Source organism: Carettochelys insculpta, chromosome 1 (genome assembly GCF_033958435.1).
Source record: "Carettochelys insculpta isolate YL-2023 chromosome 1, ASM3395843v1, whole genome shotgun sequence".
NCBI lineage: Eukaryota > Metazoa > Chordata > Testudines > Carettochelyidae > Carettochelys > Carettochelys insculpta.
The window spans coordinates 299724431-299741269 of NC_134137.1; the positions used below are offsets into that span (position 1 = coordinate 299724431).

Sequence of the window (16839 nt, forward strand, 5' to 3'; positions counted from 1 at the left end):
TAGCAATATTCACAGTAATAAAGCCAAGCACATAGACAAGGGTTTATGGGATCATGGCCTAGAATACGTTTCTCCATGAAAATCATGTTCTATGAGCCTTATCTGCAAACATTTTCTCACTGATGTCAGTGTGATTGCTTTTGTGAATGGGGCTTCAATATAGCATGTTACATTTTAAAAGACGAACCATAAATCACCATGAAATATTCAGCAATTTTAGGAAGAAATACTAAAGATAGTATATTTTAAACTACTTTCTAGTCCAACAAGAACTGTATAACATTTGATTGCCATTTGGTCCACAAAAAGAGGTTTAGGTTATCTAACATGACTTATGAGAACTGAGAAACATAGCAAAGAATGTATGTTTAAGTTTTTTTGCACTCTGTCTTAACATCATGCTGTGGATGAAATTCTGGTTCCACTCAAATTAATGGGAGTTTTGCCATTGATGTCAGTGGAATAAAGATTTGATTCAGAAGTCCAGCTGTTCCTTCTGCCTCACGATTATTTGTGATTCTGTACTCTTGGTAGTGGCTGCATATGGGAGGCTCCCTGCACCTGCATGTTAAAGTCAATGGGGCTATATAATGGCACAGAAGATTAAACACATGCCTAAGTCGACAGAAAAATATTAAAAAGCAAGCCCATGTCCTTTCCTCAAATCTTTCATTCACTGTGCCATTTTATTTTATTATATGCTCTCAAATTTTAAATAATAGAACTTGGAAGTGGTACTGAACTTTTGTCATTTAATATAGCTAGAAAAAAGTTAGTGATGTGGAAAGGCTGATAGATCTGCATTCTGACCAACCACCTTTGGTTTGGTTTGTTGGCAAGTACATCATTCTGCATGTGTCTGGCCATGTGTTTATTTTTGCTAATAAAGGCCTTGGCCAAGCAAATGGATTTGCACTGGTATAAGAGCTCCATTAACTTTAAATGGGGTTCTGTGTGGTACAGGAATATGCCTGGGTGGAGCCATTTATAGGACCTATCCCTGTCTTGACATGGAGGTTCCAAGCAGTTTAGCTAACTCATCAATGAGCAGGAAATACATAATTAATGTTTACTTGTTCCCCTTCTCACAGGCTAGTTTAGGTAGTGAACAAAATAATACTATCTAGCTTTCACAATTAGCTCTCAATGCACTTTACACATCTGAAGTCAGTACCATTATCCCCACTTTACAAGTACAGAGACTGAGATGTAGAGAGGGGAAGTGACTTCCACAAGGGCTACGTCTACACGTGAAGCCTACATCGAAATAGGCTATTTCGATGAGTAACGTCTACACGTCCTCCAGGGCTGGCAACGTTGATGTTCAACTTCGACGTTGCGCGGCACCACATTGAAATAGGCGCTGCGAGGGAATGTCTACATGCCAAAGTAGCACACATTGAAATAAGGGTGCCAGGCACAGCTGCAGACAGGGTCACAGCGCGGACTCAACAGCAAGCCGCTCTCCTAAAGGGCCCCTCCCAGACACAGTTGCACTAAACAACACAAAATACACAGAGCTGACAACTGGTTGCAGACTCTGTGCCTGCAGCATGGATCCCCAGCTGCCGCAGCAGCAGCCAGAAGCCCTGGGCTAAGGGCTGCTGCCCACGGTGACCATAGAGCCCCGCAGGGGCTCGAGAGAGAGCGTCTCTCAACCCCTCAGCTGATGGTTGCCATGTCGGACCCAGCTATTTCGAAGTTGCGGGACGCGCAACGACTACACGGTCCCTACTTCGACGTTGAACGTCAAAGTAGGGCGCTATTCCTATCCCCTCATGGGGTTAGCGACTTCGACGTCTCGCCGCCTAACGTAGAAGTTAACTTCGAAATAGCGCCCGGCGCGTGTAGCCGTGACGGGCGCTATTTCGACGTTAGTGCCGCTACTTCGAAGTAGCGTGCACGTGTAGACACGGCTAAGGTGACCTAGAAGGTAGTGGTGGGTCCGAGTCAAATGCTTTACACACTAGATCATGCTGCCTCCTAAGTAACTATAACATAGCCCAAGTATACAGTTCTGGGCTACATAAAGAAAATTACTTTTTTTATGTCTCAGATTTTGTGTGAATCAGTTGTATAGTGTTGTGGTTTCTCACACATTCTACTTCAAGAACACCTTAATAAATTGAATAACAGCTATAGTAACATTACATAACTTGTGTTAGTTACTGCTACATTTTATTCACTATATATTTAAGAATAAAGCCATCAATATTATATCAGTCACAGTTGAAAAGTATATAATTGAAAAGTCTGTATTTTGATTACAGCTGGGACTACAATATAGCTCAATATACACAATGATGTTATAAGCCTAAAACATAATTATCATGATGATTGTAATTATTAATCCCTTAAAGTATATTTAAAATTATCAGACTTTTCAAAAGGTGTCCATACCCTTCCACTAAGTATTACATTTAGCAAGACTTAAAGCATGTCAGAATCACAGAACATTTCCCACTCATCTCACATTTATATTTAGTACACCGTCTGTTCTTTAATCATGATAGAATGCTCACCTGCTAACATGTGTGGTATCTGTTCTCCCATTTGCCCCCAGTTCAGAATTCTAGAAAAAAGCTACATGACTGTGACACATCCCCCCATGTTTTCCAGGGTGGTCACACACTGCTAGGCCACAATTGTTATATGTTGTACTGTTCAATAAAATAGACTCACTTTTCAGAATTATGTATTTTTTTGAGATTTTTATGTATGTATTGTTCAAGATAAGTTCTATTTATGTTTTTAATGGAATCACAGGCAAGATGCTTTCACTATATATGTGTTTGCTTATGAAAAAATCATTTAAGTGATCATTTCAGGACTTTGTATCACTGTATGCTTATGAACACAGGGGCTCAATCTTTATTTCCGTGGAACTTTTGTAATTGGCTTTACTTAGAAATAGAGACATGTTCTTTTTTCTTTTTCTTACTGGATTTTGTGACTGATAATATTCCAGCTGTATTTGCATTTCATCTGTTGTTTTATGAGTTTTTATTTTTAATTACGGAAGCAAAATATAGATAAAAACATATTCCATATGCTTTTATGTCTACTTTTTTCTTTTAGGATATCAGTTGGTTGACCTTTCGACATATTTTTGGTTCAAGTTTCATTTAAACTGAGTAATCAATATTAATATCAATGGTAATAGTCTGAACAAACTACCGGATCAGCTATAAGATTTACTTTTTATTGAAATTGCCTATTTTACAATGATATGAACAACCTCTAGGAACTCCATTAGTTATACAGTGCTACTGAAATACACCAATCTGTGTAGGTTTTCTAACACATCTGACACTTCCTTTGCTGCCTCTTATCACTTATGCTCAAAAATCACATTTTCCAAAATCTACATCTAAAGTATAAAAGGCACTGGAATGTAATAAGTTTATATAACAGATGATTTTCCAATTTTCCTCAGTTAGTTTTAAGCTTTTCATGATTTTAATCAATATTAGAATTTTTTTCCAGTGTTGAGTCTCTTATTTATTTCTATGACAATTAAGCAGTGATAAACTTCCCCAGAAATTTGAAAATACCATTTGCTCTTAGTGCAACAATCACCAGTACCTGCATCCCAATATAATAACTGAAATCACGGTGATACGTGCCTTTATTTGGATATACTAACTGGCATTCAGTAGTTATAGAAATCAACTTTCCTTACATATTTTAAATGAACACTTATAGAAGAAAGACAAGAAAAGCAATTCTTTAGAATTAAAAACAAACAACCTTCATTTCACAATTAAAGAGTTAGACAAAAATAAATATTTATGAAATCAATGTTCAAAGGATTGGGCATAGCTTACAGGAGAATCACAGGTTATAATTAACTGACGGAAAAAAATCTAATGATGTTATTTTTCTGAAGAGATTCAGAGTTTTTTATGAATATCTAAAACATAAAGGGAAAGTTTCAGGTAAGAAATAAATAAATATACATGTTAGAGGGCATTATAATGGCTGGCATCCTATCCTGTCTCTATGCAAATACAGTTAGATATGTAGTTTCATCAACACATTTTAAGTGATTTTTAAAGTGAATATTCAAAGAAACCACAACTTACTTGAAGATCCTGCTGAGTGTCTGTGTGGCTTATTATTTTTTTCTCTCTTCTGAGTCAAAGCGCTTCCGCTGATCATAGAAATAAGGTCTAAATCCGTGTCTTCTCTGCTTACAGGGCTTGCCTGGGAGCAATGGGAGTGAATGTACACAATCATGAAACAAAATATGACATTTTCTGAATGCAGCTCACATTACTTCAGATAAAACAAACAGACTCTGTCAAACAACCTTCTTCAAAATGATACCACAATCCTTTATTGTTGCCTCGGCTGAACAAATGCACTATGTCAAAGCATTTTTGTAAATAAGAGCCGATCTTAAAATTGTGGTCTGAGATCTGAGTCAGTACAACAACAAAAGAAAATTTTCAGTACAGTAATTTTGAAGAAAATCAGTCTTGCAGACAGATGATGAAACCTTAAACAGCTTAAGATCATTTGCTGACCGGTCTATAATTTAAGTCATAGCTGAATGCCAGAAATGTCATATCAAATTATTTTCTGCAATATTTATGTTTTATCCAGGGCAAGTATCAATTCTATCAATCAAGCATGCAGTAAGTAATTTCATCTTTTAGTGGTTTGCTACTTAACCATGGATATCAGAGAGCATTCAAATTATACTTTGATATGATATTAATTATAACTGTGTGGCATACAATGGTGGTACATGTTTGTGATAGACATGACATATTAACCTAAATACAGTAATAAAATTGAAATGTTTTCTTATTTTAGCACAGGGTTCCTGACCTTGGGAGCTTGCGCAGCATGGAATAGAAACACTGACCTGAAAGATACCATATTATGGCTGTGTCTACACTTGCCCAAATCTTCGAAATGGCCATGCAAAGGGCCATTTCGAAGATTACTAATGAGGCGCTGAAATGCATATTCAGCACCTCATTAGCATGCCACCGGCTGCAGCTCTTTGAAATTGCCGTGTTTTGCTCCTGTGCAGCTCATCCAGATGAGGGTCTTTTTCAAAAGGACCCCAGGAACTTCAAAATCTTCTTATTCCTATCTGCTCCCCTGGTCTTGCAGGAGCTGAGAAACTTACCAGCACTGGTCAGTTTCTTGGCTCCTGCCAGCAGCCGGGAGCTGGGAACCCAACTTGCACAAAAATTGAGTTATGCGAGGGTGTGCAGGAGTGCAACCCTCATGTAATTTGGGGGTCTACTGTACCGTCCTTGGGGCAATCATGCCCAGGTCAGGTAAACCACAGCTTTAGATCTTTAGCTCTTTCTTCTGTAGAGTTTAGCAACTACAGTGATGATAGATGGAACTGAATATTCTTTTCATTCAAAACAGCACAATGACTGAGATTGCTTATAGCCTTTGTGATGAATTTCTAACAAATACAGTATGCTCCAGATAAAAGCTTAGGGACTTTTTTTCACACTGATCTTGTGAACTGGGGCTTCACTGAACTATATGTGGGTAAAGCAATGACTTGTAAGGGGATATTGTTTAATGAAGGTAGAACACCGTCACTCATTTTGGAAGAAATTCAGGCTGTGCTGAGGAGCAGCATCTTGTACTTGAAAAAAAAATGTGTAAGTGAGAGGCTTTAGAGGCAACCTGCAAAGGAAAATGGTGGTGTCCTTTTTTAGTTTCTTTACCAGCATGCGTGTTTGCACATGTGAGGGGAGGGCTCTACAGTTAAAATTTAAACTTTTAGGAAGATTCCACAGATGAGTAGAAAATTTGGAGAACTGTGATGTAAGAAAGAAGTACCAAAAAAAGGGAAAAGAAAAGTAAAATTTAACTTGCTCAGGCTGGATACAATTGTGAGAAAAGCAACAGTATCTCATGCCAGAAAGGTATAAAGAGACAACAGTCATAAGATGTAATTTACAAGAGAGAGCAACCTGTACATATTAAATTCCTGAATTGAGCTGGACAGGAAAAAAGGTGCCATTGTAAAAAAAAAAATAATAAAAAAAAAGACCACTGTAATCTCCATTCAAACTGCAACTAAACATTGAGAATAACATCATTATAAATGATGGCTACGTCTACACGTGCCCCAAACTTCGAAATGGCCACGCAAATGGCCATTTCGAAGTTTACTAATGAAGCGCTGAAATGCATATTCAGCGCTTCATTAGCATGCGGGCTGCTGCAGCGCTTTGAAATTGACGCGACTTGCCGCCGCGTGGCGCGTCCAGACGGGGCTCCTTTTAGAAAGGACCCTGCCTACTTCGAAGTCCCCTTATTCCCATCTGCTCATGGGAATAAGGGGACTTCGAAGTAGGTGGGGTCCTTTCGAAAAGGAGCCTCGTTGGGACGAGCCGTGCGGCAGCGAGGCGCGTCAATTTCAAAGTGCCGCGGCCACCCGCATGCTAATGAAGTGCTGAATATGCATTTCAGGGCTTCATTAGTAAACTTCGAAATGGCCATTTGCGTGGCCATTTCAAAGTTTGGGGCACGTGTAGACACGGCCGTTGTGTAACAGGAAATTTCCATATCAGGGTTAAACGATAGACATGATTTAGACCAGGGAAAGAAACTGAAACCACCTCCATGTCAACAGAGTATAAGCAAGAGAGTTTTCATGAAATGGAATAAAGCTGGCATTCGTTCACTTTCTGAGAGACAGAGTGATTGGTTTTATTTTATGACTATCATGCTTTGTCATATCCTCACACCTCAGTCTCCATCTGTCAAATGTAAGCTGCTGTTTTGTGGGATTTATAGACTGCCTGCAATACATTGCCTTGTGACCTTTAGTGCTGTCAGATAAAAGCGGATTTACTTAAGGATATAATTGGGGAAAAATGTTAAAACACAATTTCCTCCACTGTCTCTGCAGTGCTACTAGGATTTTCTCCTTATCCATGAAGTTATGGAGCAACAGTATAACAGCTCCTGGTCTTAGAGCTCCAAGAAATGAGGAATTAATGAGCAGTGAATAGTGTTTATTTTCATGTATGTGCATTCCTATTCTAGATTTAAAACTTCAGAGAATCCCATGCTAGAGAAGGCTGTTGGATTAATTCTTGGGCTTCTCAGCCACAATGTACAAGCTGTTCATTTTATTTTGTTCTTTTCATTTATTTATTTTTGTTCATATTATTTTGCGCCTGACGAAGCGGTTCTTTGCTCACAAAGGCATATGCTCCAGAATATCTGTTCGTCTATAAGGTGCCACAGGACTTCTTGTTTTAGTTTGTTCTGTCACTCTTCCAGACCCGTTTCTCATTATTGCTATTTCTTGATGGAGCTGTTATAAAGTCTGAAGTGTAGCTTCTCATTCTCTACAGTAATAACACTTGTCTGTTCTCTTTAGTTACTCAGTGCATCCATTGATCTGTCACACTATCTACTCCATAGACAAAAACTGCAGTAATGTTAGGGAAAAGGAAACATTATTTTAGAATCATGACTTTTAATTACTGCATCCAACATTCCTGTTACCATTATAGGTTGTAGAATGACAGGAAAAATCTCTTGTGTTAACTCACCCAGTTCCAAGGACCAAGAAGGCTAGAGGGAGGAATGCTGTGGATAATTGATTTTTTTTCTTGAGTAGATAGATCATGTATGCACAGAGATCATGAAGAGGCACAAGAAGAGGAGCATATTACGGGTTGAAACTCTCTAATCCGGAATTCACTTATCTGGCAAACTCCATAATCTGACAGGATTTTAGTTAGCAACACAACCAATTTTCATGGGTGTAATGAGGTTTCCCGTGGTCCCATAAAGTTTGTTTACAGCCACAAATATGGCTCTGTGTTCTGTGCTTTAATTTAGCTGTAATTTACCCCAAATTTCATCTAAGAGCCCAGTAAGAAGAGGAAGCGTTGGTAATGTGTTAGAAAATTTTCACCTTCCATCATCCAGCAAATTCTCTCATCCGGCACTGGTCAGGTCCTGAGAGTGCCGAATGAGAGAGGTTCCATCTGTAAGAAATCACAGTCTTACTTGAACAACAAGAAGTCTTATGGCACCTTATAGACTAACAGATATTTTGGAGCATAAGCTTTCGTGGGCAAAGACTCGCTTCATCAGATGCATCACGTCTTACATGATTATCTCTGTCAAAACAAAAAAGCAGTCAAGTAGCACTTTAAAGACTAAAAAATTATTTTGTTAGTCTTCAAAGTGCTACTTGACTGCTTTTTTGTTTTGATAGAATACAGACTAACACAGCTATCTCTCCACCATGATTATCTCTAATAACTGTTCCTATTATGCATATTCATCTGTGGCTGCAGTTTTCCAACTGTCAGCCTCAGAGGTACAATGCATTCACCTTCTCACTAACCCACCATATCTCACTGCTCGTAGTTAATCTGCATATTAAATTTCACACAATTTTCTATGTGTAATTCACAACCTTTCATTAGGCTTCTCCATCTTTCCACTTCTACCCTTGGTTATTTTCAAATCATCAACTTCAAGGATGAAGTCAGTTAAATTAGTAGTCCAGAATTCATTCTTCACTCTTAGACAACAGAAAGGGTAAATGACACATTCTTGAAGTTTGCTTTCTATGTTTTCAGTGGCCACCGCTTTTTAAAATTTCTTTTGCACAAGTTGCAATCTCTGTTCTTGCTCTTACCTTCAACAATCAATATTCTCTTGAGGGACAACATTAAAGTACTCTGAAAGATGCCTTTGCTTTCTACTGAAAAACTGTAATTTTTGGCCTCATTTTCAGAGGTTCATGGTGAATGAGAGGTGAATGAGAACTGCAGGTACTCATCTTTGTCTCCCTCTAGCATCAAGTATTTGTGTACAATCTGATCATTCTGTCAATTATAGCAATTTAAAATAAACTGAGCTGATAAATCATTCATATTCCCATCCCTTTTATTGCACTGAATATAGCTGTAGATTTGTACATTTGATTTTTTATACGCAAGGTCTGTTATAAAAGACAATACATGTGAACGGTATGTGGATGGTTTTAGTAGCAAAGAAGTTAACCCAATTATTTAGGTAAACATTGTATTATTTTAGATGGAATAAATGGGCCAAAAGTATTAACATAATCCAGCCCCTGCTGAACATTAAACAATGTTAAACAAAGTACAGTGTCTGGTATACAAAGACCTGAGCTTGCTTAGTACCATGGAAAACAGACCATTAGAAGTCCTTTTCACTTTTTACTAAAGCTTAAAAAAAAAGAATAAAAAAATGTTAAAATGTTTGTAAAGTGCTAGCTTCCATTTTTTTCTTTAGCTGGGAAGTGTTTTTAGAAAGAAAAACTGCTTGTTTGAAGTCTTTTAGGTGATATTAAAGATGGCTATAGCTATTGGTAGGAGGGCAGGGTGGGCAGGAGAGAGAAGTTGGTTGAAATGGGTTGGAGCCATTGTTGCTGCTGTTGTCAAAATATGATCCTTAGGTGTTGATTATGATTCAGCTGAAGTTGCTAGGGGTGGCCCCAGCATTTGGATCCATCTCTTTGGACCAGTTTGGATAGCACATCTCTAAGGATACGGATGATAAAAGCCCATGATCCTATGAGACTAGGATGAGAAGGGGTGGTGTCCTGATGGTGAAACGTCCTATAGTAGCTCTGTTTTCAATGCCATTCTCTCCCCAAAGTCTCCTTGTTCAAAGACTCTCAAAAAGAATGGTGTGTGGAATAGTCCATTATTAATCATTTGAAGAAGTGGGTTTTACCCACAAAAGCTCGTGACCTAACAAATGTATTAGTTTCTAAGGTGCAACAGGATTAAGTTAGTGTCTCTGGCTAAATCCGCATTGCCACTTTACTGTGCGGCAACTTTCTGGTGTGAAGAACACACCCCACCCTGCCCAGAGTGCACCAAACCTGCCCACAGCTACAAGATCCCCCCCGGGGGGGGGGGCTCCACTAAAACAACACGGAGGGGTGTGAAGGTTATAGGGCTAAAATGAGGGAGCCAGAAGGGGATACTGAGCAGAGAGCCCCTGACAGTGACCACTGCTCCCCGAAGGAACTCTGCCTGGATTCGTGAGTGAGTGGAGGAATGGAAGCAGGCCCCACAGTCGCAATCCCCACCCCCCCAAGCCAGCCTCCTCTCCCTGGTTTTATAGATGGCCACCTTGGCCGTAGCCAGGAAGAGGCTAACAAGGAGCTCCTGAGACTATGTGGGGCCAGAGATGGGATGTGCCAGGATCAGAAGGTGTGGGGAGAAGTGCAGCTGGAACCTCAGCAGGAGGTTCTGAAGGAGCCAGAAGAGGGGCTGCAACCTGGCTCACTTGAGGTAGATGTGGGCCAGGGTCTCTCTCATGCCACAAAAGGAGCAGGTATCTGGGATGGGGTAAACCACACCAAGTACACACCCATGCTCACTGCCACATGGAGGATCCTCCAAGTGATGTCCCCGGTGGGCTGTGGGAGTAAGGTGGAATATAAACTGGCCCATCATCGCTTCCCACCCTCTGAAGGTGGCAGGAGATCCCGCCACTTATGATCTGGGCAGGACACAAGGGCGGGGAAGTGGAGCATGAGTGTGTACAGATGACATCTCGGTGCAGTTTGAAAGGGGACCAGCTGTAAGGTGTGCACCTAGCTGGGGTGATGAGCAGGAGGAGGTCAGGAGGGCTCGCAGGGCTGAGGTCCTACAGAAAGATACGGAGGGCCAAGGTTGAGAGGGGGGCTGGGTGCACCCTCTCGCAGGACCCAGCTGAGGTAGACTCAAGCAGTGGGTGGTAAAGCAGCCCTTACCTCCTGGAGCACATGCCAGGGAGTGCGGAGGGTGGAGAGCCCCATGCATTAAGCAAGCACTGGGGCCTTCATCCAATCTTCCTGGTCATAGTCCAGGAGGTTTCTGCTTCTTGTGATTCTTCCCAGGACTAACCTGCAGCACACTGTGGAGGACTCTGCCACCTGCACACTAAAACGCAGGTTATGTAGCGGGGGCTCCACAAGGAGGTCTTCCCCCATGGAGGCCCCCAAAGACCTGGCAGCTGAGAGCAGTCGCCAGGTGCAGAGGAGTTCCTGATAGAAGGCTGGCAGCTCCGAGAGATCTCATGGATGACCTCTCAAAGCTAGGGAAAAGAGCTGCCAGTCATATCGGAGCCTTCGGAAGCGGCGGAAGAAAGAGTGTGCCAGCATGCTCCATGCTGGACTATCTGCACTGTTGAGAAGTCCCTGTAGGGCCCAGAGGTGGAAGATATGAACCTGCCTGCGCAAGCATATCACGCCCTGCCCCTCCTCCTCCAGGGGAAGATGGACAGCCACTCAGCCACCCTGCCCTCCAAACCCTGACAGTTCTCTGGGGAGGGATGCGTGGCAGAAAGAAAGATGTCATGATAGAGCAGTGGACCCGCGCTCCACTGTAAGACCTGAACCATGGGTGGGAGGCAGCTCACCTTCCACGCAGCCTCGACCACCAAGCCAGAGCTCTCGACACAGTTGACCCAGGTGGAGGAGGCCACTGAGTAGATGACTTGGCAGGCCTCCACCCATGCCAGGTCACCTGGATCTTGGACCACAAGAAGCACATAATTGGTGTGTGCCAACAGGACCAGCCACATCTCCAGCTCACAGAGCACCAATCCCGTCAACCTTTGACAAAGGAGATGGAGGAAGGGCTCGAGGGCCAGAGTATATAGCTGGCTTGACAGCAGGCAGCCCTAACGTACTCCTTTCCTGAAGCTGACTGGTGAGGTTCGGGTCCAGTTGAGCTTGACCAGACACTCTGAGGCGACATACAGCACCCAGAGAAAACTGACAAACTGGGGTCCAAAGCTGAAGGCTGCAGAGTGCCCAGGAGATACCTGTCGTCCACCCTGTTGAATGCCTTCTTCTGATCCAGGGACAGGAGGGCAAATGACAGACAATCTTTACACCCTAGCTCTAGGAGATACCAGACCAAATAGAGGTTATCGAAGATGGTACAGCCTAGGACTTTGTAGGTCTGGTCTGGGTGGACCACGTCCACCAGTATGGATGGCAAGTGAAGGAAGATGGCTTTGGCAACAATCTTGTAGTCCATGCTGAGGAACAAGATGGGACACCAGTTCCTGAGGTCGTGGAGGTCCCCCTTCTTGGGCAGCAAGTGCTCGCCGGCACAACAAATGGAGGACCCTGCATTGAAAGGACTCAGCGCAGATGTTGACGAGGTCTGGGCTGAGGACATCCCAAAACATGCCATAAAACTCCACGGTCAGCCTACCTATGCCTGGGGTTTTATTGGTGGGCATGAGAGAGAGGGCTTCTGAGAACTCGGCCAAAGTGAGAGATAGCTCCAGCAGGTCTTGGTCACCTGCGCTGACTGTTGGAAGTTGGTCCCAGAGCACGCTGCAGGTGTTGGTGTTGGTCGGATCCTGGGAGAAGAGAGCAGCACTGGCCCTCTCACACATCTCCGCTGGATCTGTGAGGGGGGGTGTCATCCTCTGCAAGCAAGCAGAAGATGTGCTTCTTTGCCCCCCTCTTTTTCTCCAGGGTGTAGAAGAAGTGGGAGCCGTGATCCATCTCCCAAAGGAGATGGATGCAGAATCTCACAAAGGAGCCCTGGGCCCAGAGGTCATCAAGGGCCTGGAGCTCCTCCTGCTTCTCCTGGTATATGGGTCCACGTGAACAAGGAAAGACAATATTATTCACAAGGAAAGCAGGGAAATCTGAGGGACAGAAAGCCGAACAGGTGGTGAGCTTCAGAAGCTGAAGCTCTCTTTGAAAATGTGCTTGGGAACACCCATCTGACTGTGCCATGTCAACAGGTACCTCAGTTTTCCCCTCGGTGAAAGAACAACTCTCACGGCAGGGAACCTTCAATCCCACGTTTACGATAATAGTAGATTAAAACCAGATCGCATGCAGAGAGGTAGGGAGGGAATCATGTCAACAGGTACCCCAGTTTTCCACTGGTGAAAGAACAACTTTCATAAGGCAGCGCGTCAGGGAACTGTCAATCTCACATACAATGGTGTATGTGCTGCAGCTGACTGTGCCATGTCAAAAGATACCTGTGTTCCCCTGGTGAAAAAATGCCTTTCGCAAGGCAGAGAACCTTCAATCCCACAAATCCATGACAACAGCGGATTAAAACCAGATACCACGCAGAAAGGTAGGGAGGGAATCACGTCAAAAGGTATCTTAGTTTTCCCCTGGTAAAAATGCTGCAAACAGGCCACAGCTGAGACTGCGGCTCCCCGGAGCCACACAGAATGGGAAGAGAGAGTACTAGACCGGCATGCCTAGGCAGAGTGTGGGGGGCCAGCCTCAGAAATAGGTGTGGTCAGGGACAGCCTCCCAACAAAACAGATGTCAGGGGCAAGCGAGGCTCCTGTTGACATGGTGCAGTCACCTGGTTTCTTATTAGGCAGGGGAGCTAGCTCCCCTGTAACTTGTTGACATTTCTCTATCACTCGTGTGCTCAGGTGGGGTGGTGGCAGCAGCCCCCAAAATAGGTGCAGTGGGGGGCATGTGTAGATGTTCCCAGATTGCTTCTTCTGAAAGAAGCAGTTCTATATGGCGGCAGCCTGCTGGAGAGCGGGGCCACTCTAAAAACCCCCAGTGGGCCTCTCTGGTCCCCAAGTCCTTGCACCGACCCTCCCCCCAGGCAGGAAGCTGAGAGTGTGAGACAGGAAGCACATCAGGGCTGCCTGCCACACTCCCCTGAGGCCCCGCAGTGCCCAGCGAGTCCCAGCCCGCAGGGATGGCTAGCCGGCCACCACCCTGCACTGCCCAGGGGAGCCCCAGGAACCCGGACAAGGGCAGCCAGGATCCTGACCTGCTTCCAAAACGGAGGGCCCCCTCCTGGACTGAGCCAGAGCTCCAGGATGTCCTGGGCCTCTGGGGCAAAGAGGAAGTCCTCCGGGACACCAGCAGGCACCAGAGGAATGCCCCTGTGTTCACCTGCCTTGCCCAGGGCCTGGCTGCCTGTGGCCATCCCTCCCAGACACCACAACAGATCTGGTCCAACGTGAAGGAGCTGCGGCAGGGGTACATGCAGGCCCGCGCCCCTGCCCGCTGCCCCTTCTACTAGGAGCTGCGGGACCTCCTGGTTGTGGACGACACCTCCCCACCCCATGTCACTGTGGAGACAGCCGCAACAGAGCCCCCTGCTGCACCGGAGGAGGAGGACAAGGGACCCGCCACTGTGGACGTCCCATCTGATGGGGAGTCCACTGATGGGTCCCTCGTCATCGCGATGCCCTCCACCTCGGGAAAGTGCACACAGTGGGGAGAGGGGGACACCTGGGTCCCAGCCCCGGGCCCTGAAGTCCTAAAGCCCATCCCTGGTTAAATTCGAACTTGGTATTATACAGCACTGGACAGTCGATACAAGAATGTCAACCTTAGTGGTCCTTAAATTCAACCTAATGGTATTTGCAGTGAAGACAGTCATATTGTAAAATTGAGCTAAGTGCCTTATAATCAACTTTCTGCTCTAATGTAGATGTAGCCTGAGTAAAAGATAGGAAATGAAGGGTGGGAATAAATGGTCAACTTTCAGAATGGATAGAAACAGTAAAAATACTGTGCTGAAAATTCTGTGTCAAGCCATGCTAAATGTCATCTTGTGGTATGCATTAACAAATCTTATTTTTTTTTCCCCCACATGTAGTTGCATCATCAGGTACCAATGCTAGAGTGGCACTAAGCTTTTAAATCACATTTGATTTAAGTACAGCTACATAACACAGGCACCATTAAAGTAATCAAAAACATTATCTGGATGCTGAGCCTTTTCCTCTAAGACATATTTAACTTTAAACTGCATCATCATTTTACAAAACAAATTCAAAAGAAACAAACAAAAATCCCAGAATAACCCATTACAGAAAATACTTCAGAATATATTTAAATCTCAAGCAAAAAGGAAGAAGAGGCACATAGCGTGAGTACAATTAAAACTGGGTTTTTACTGCTTATAGAATAGAAATTTTAGGAATAAATGTAATTTTATGGATTGTGTGATACTTATGGCAATGTATTAATGCTCAAATGCAATTTACTATCTTTTACTAAAATGATTTTCTTGACACACTGGGGTAGTTTAAATTTGTGACCTCTTTATATGGTATATGCACATTTAAACAAGTACAAATGTAGGCCTTGTTTCAGCAAATAAGTTAAGCACATGCTATAGTGACAGAGAGAGAGCCATTTCAAAAGCTCATCACCTAATAAATTATTTTGTTAGCCTTTAAAGTGCTACTAGACTGCCTTTTTGTTTTAACATGCTATAGTGCTTTTTTCTGAAGAGGAATGCTTTCCTGAACTGGAGTTTAAAGGAATTTTTTAAAAAGCTGTATTTGGAAGTTTGAAAATGAATTCAATGTAATTGTTAATCTTAAAAAAATAATATAAATTTCCGTCTGAAAATTATGCCTCTGTGGTGTAGGTGCATTTTTGTGCCCCGTCCAATCCTACGGAACTCAGTTGTACTCTGCCAAGAATCAGGCAAGGTCAGAGTCTAAACAAAAGGATTATTTAAGCAGAATAAATACATGCTTGTTTTCCATACTGCACGTCCATTTGGAAATATTAGCTATTATGGTTTAACTTGTGATTCTATAAAGTTTTAGAGTGAACAAATATCTTACCACTAACTGAACTCGTCCACCATTGAGTATGTCTGGGTCTAAATCAGGCAAGAAGCGATTGCTGTGTAGTGATAAAAAGCAGAACAAATACTGCATTAACACCTTAAGTATACTGCTTTTGATAAAAAGTCTTCCTGGAAATGCTATTGCTCAATACAGAAAACAACATATTCGTCTAAATATGAACAATTATTTTCATTATTTTTATTTTATATAAAGGTATATTAATTTTTTAGCATCTGAGCAGCTCAAACATGATCATTAGTTCTTTCAAGCTAGCCTAAGATGTATTTGTTCTCAAAATGCAAGTTGGTCAATGACTGAAAACATATAAATATAGTAGTTTAGTGAATGAGATTAAATTACAAACATACACTCTGATCCAAAAGCCTCTAAAGAAAGGGAAAAGATTCACTTTGACTTCAGTGGGCTTTTTGGTTCAAGCTCACAGTTACCAGATCTTATCAGTTATATTTACCTTCTACACAAATGAAGTTTGTTTCTAGTTAGACAAGTCTATTAGTCATTTTACACATTGTATTCCCGTTGAAGTCACTGGGAGTTTTGCAACTAACTTGCCTAGGAATAGGACCTGACAAAATATCTAAATCAATTTAACGAATGTCAGTACAGATATTTCATACAGTGTTATAGCTGTGTTGGTCCCAGGATGCAACAGTAACACATATGGGACAGAGGCCTAAAAATGAGCTCCATATAAAAGTTCAAATGCTTGTCTCTCTCAACGATGGAAGTTGGTCCAAGAAAACATATTACCTCACTCATCTTGACTCTCTAGTACAAATATTTATGTACTATAAGTTATAGATGTTAATAGAGGTGCTGCTGCACCCCGGGGCTTGGAGCGATTTCCTTCATAAGTGGTGCTTACAGTTTGGGTCAATGGCTCTCAGTACCCTCATTATAAAAAACAAAACAAAAAAATATTTCAACACCCCTGCTAAATGCACTTCCAGAGGCAAACTTAACATTTTAAAACTTTTCCTCTTGTAAGTCGTCACAATTTCTTACTGTTGAAAATCATCCTGCTGACCTTTGCAAAGCCAAAAATCAAAAACTGTGACAATCAAAAGCATCTTACTCACGTGATATACACTTTAACTATTTCAAGAAAGGTTAAGTTTTCAAATGCAAAAATATCCTACTACAGTAGTTTCTTTCTTCAAAAATTAGTTATATTTTCACTTTTAAAAATGTTTAATAAGCATACAAATATGTACTACATATTGACAACTAGCT

General features: G+C 42.4%; 1 protein-coding gene across 1 annotated transcript in view; it reads right to left on the reverse strand.

Annotated features, from left to right (window-relative positions):
• LRRIQ1 (leucine rich repeats and IQ motif containing 1) overlaps positions 1–16839 on the reverse strand; it is a 209033-nt gene that overhangs the window by 13918 nt on the left and 178276 nt on the right. The window contains exons 25-26 of the mRNA XM_074984002.1: positions 15580–15640; positions 4086–4206 (exon numbers count right to left, since the gene is read on the reverse strand). Coding sequence (XP_074840103.1) covers positions 4086–4206; positions 15580–15640 — 182 coding nt within the window. The remainder of the gene's footprint in view (positions 1–4085; positions 4207–15579; positions 15641–16839) is intronic.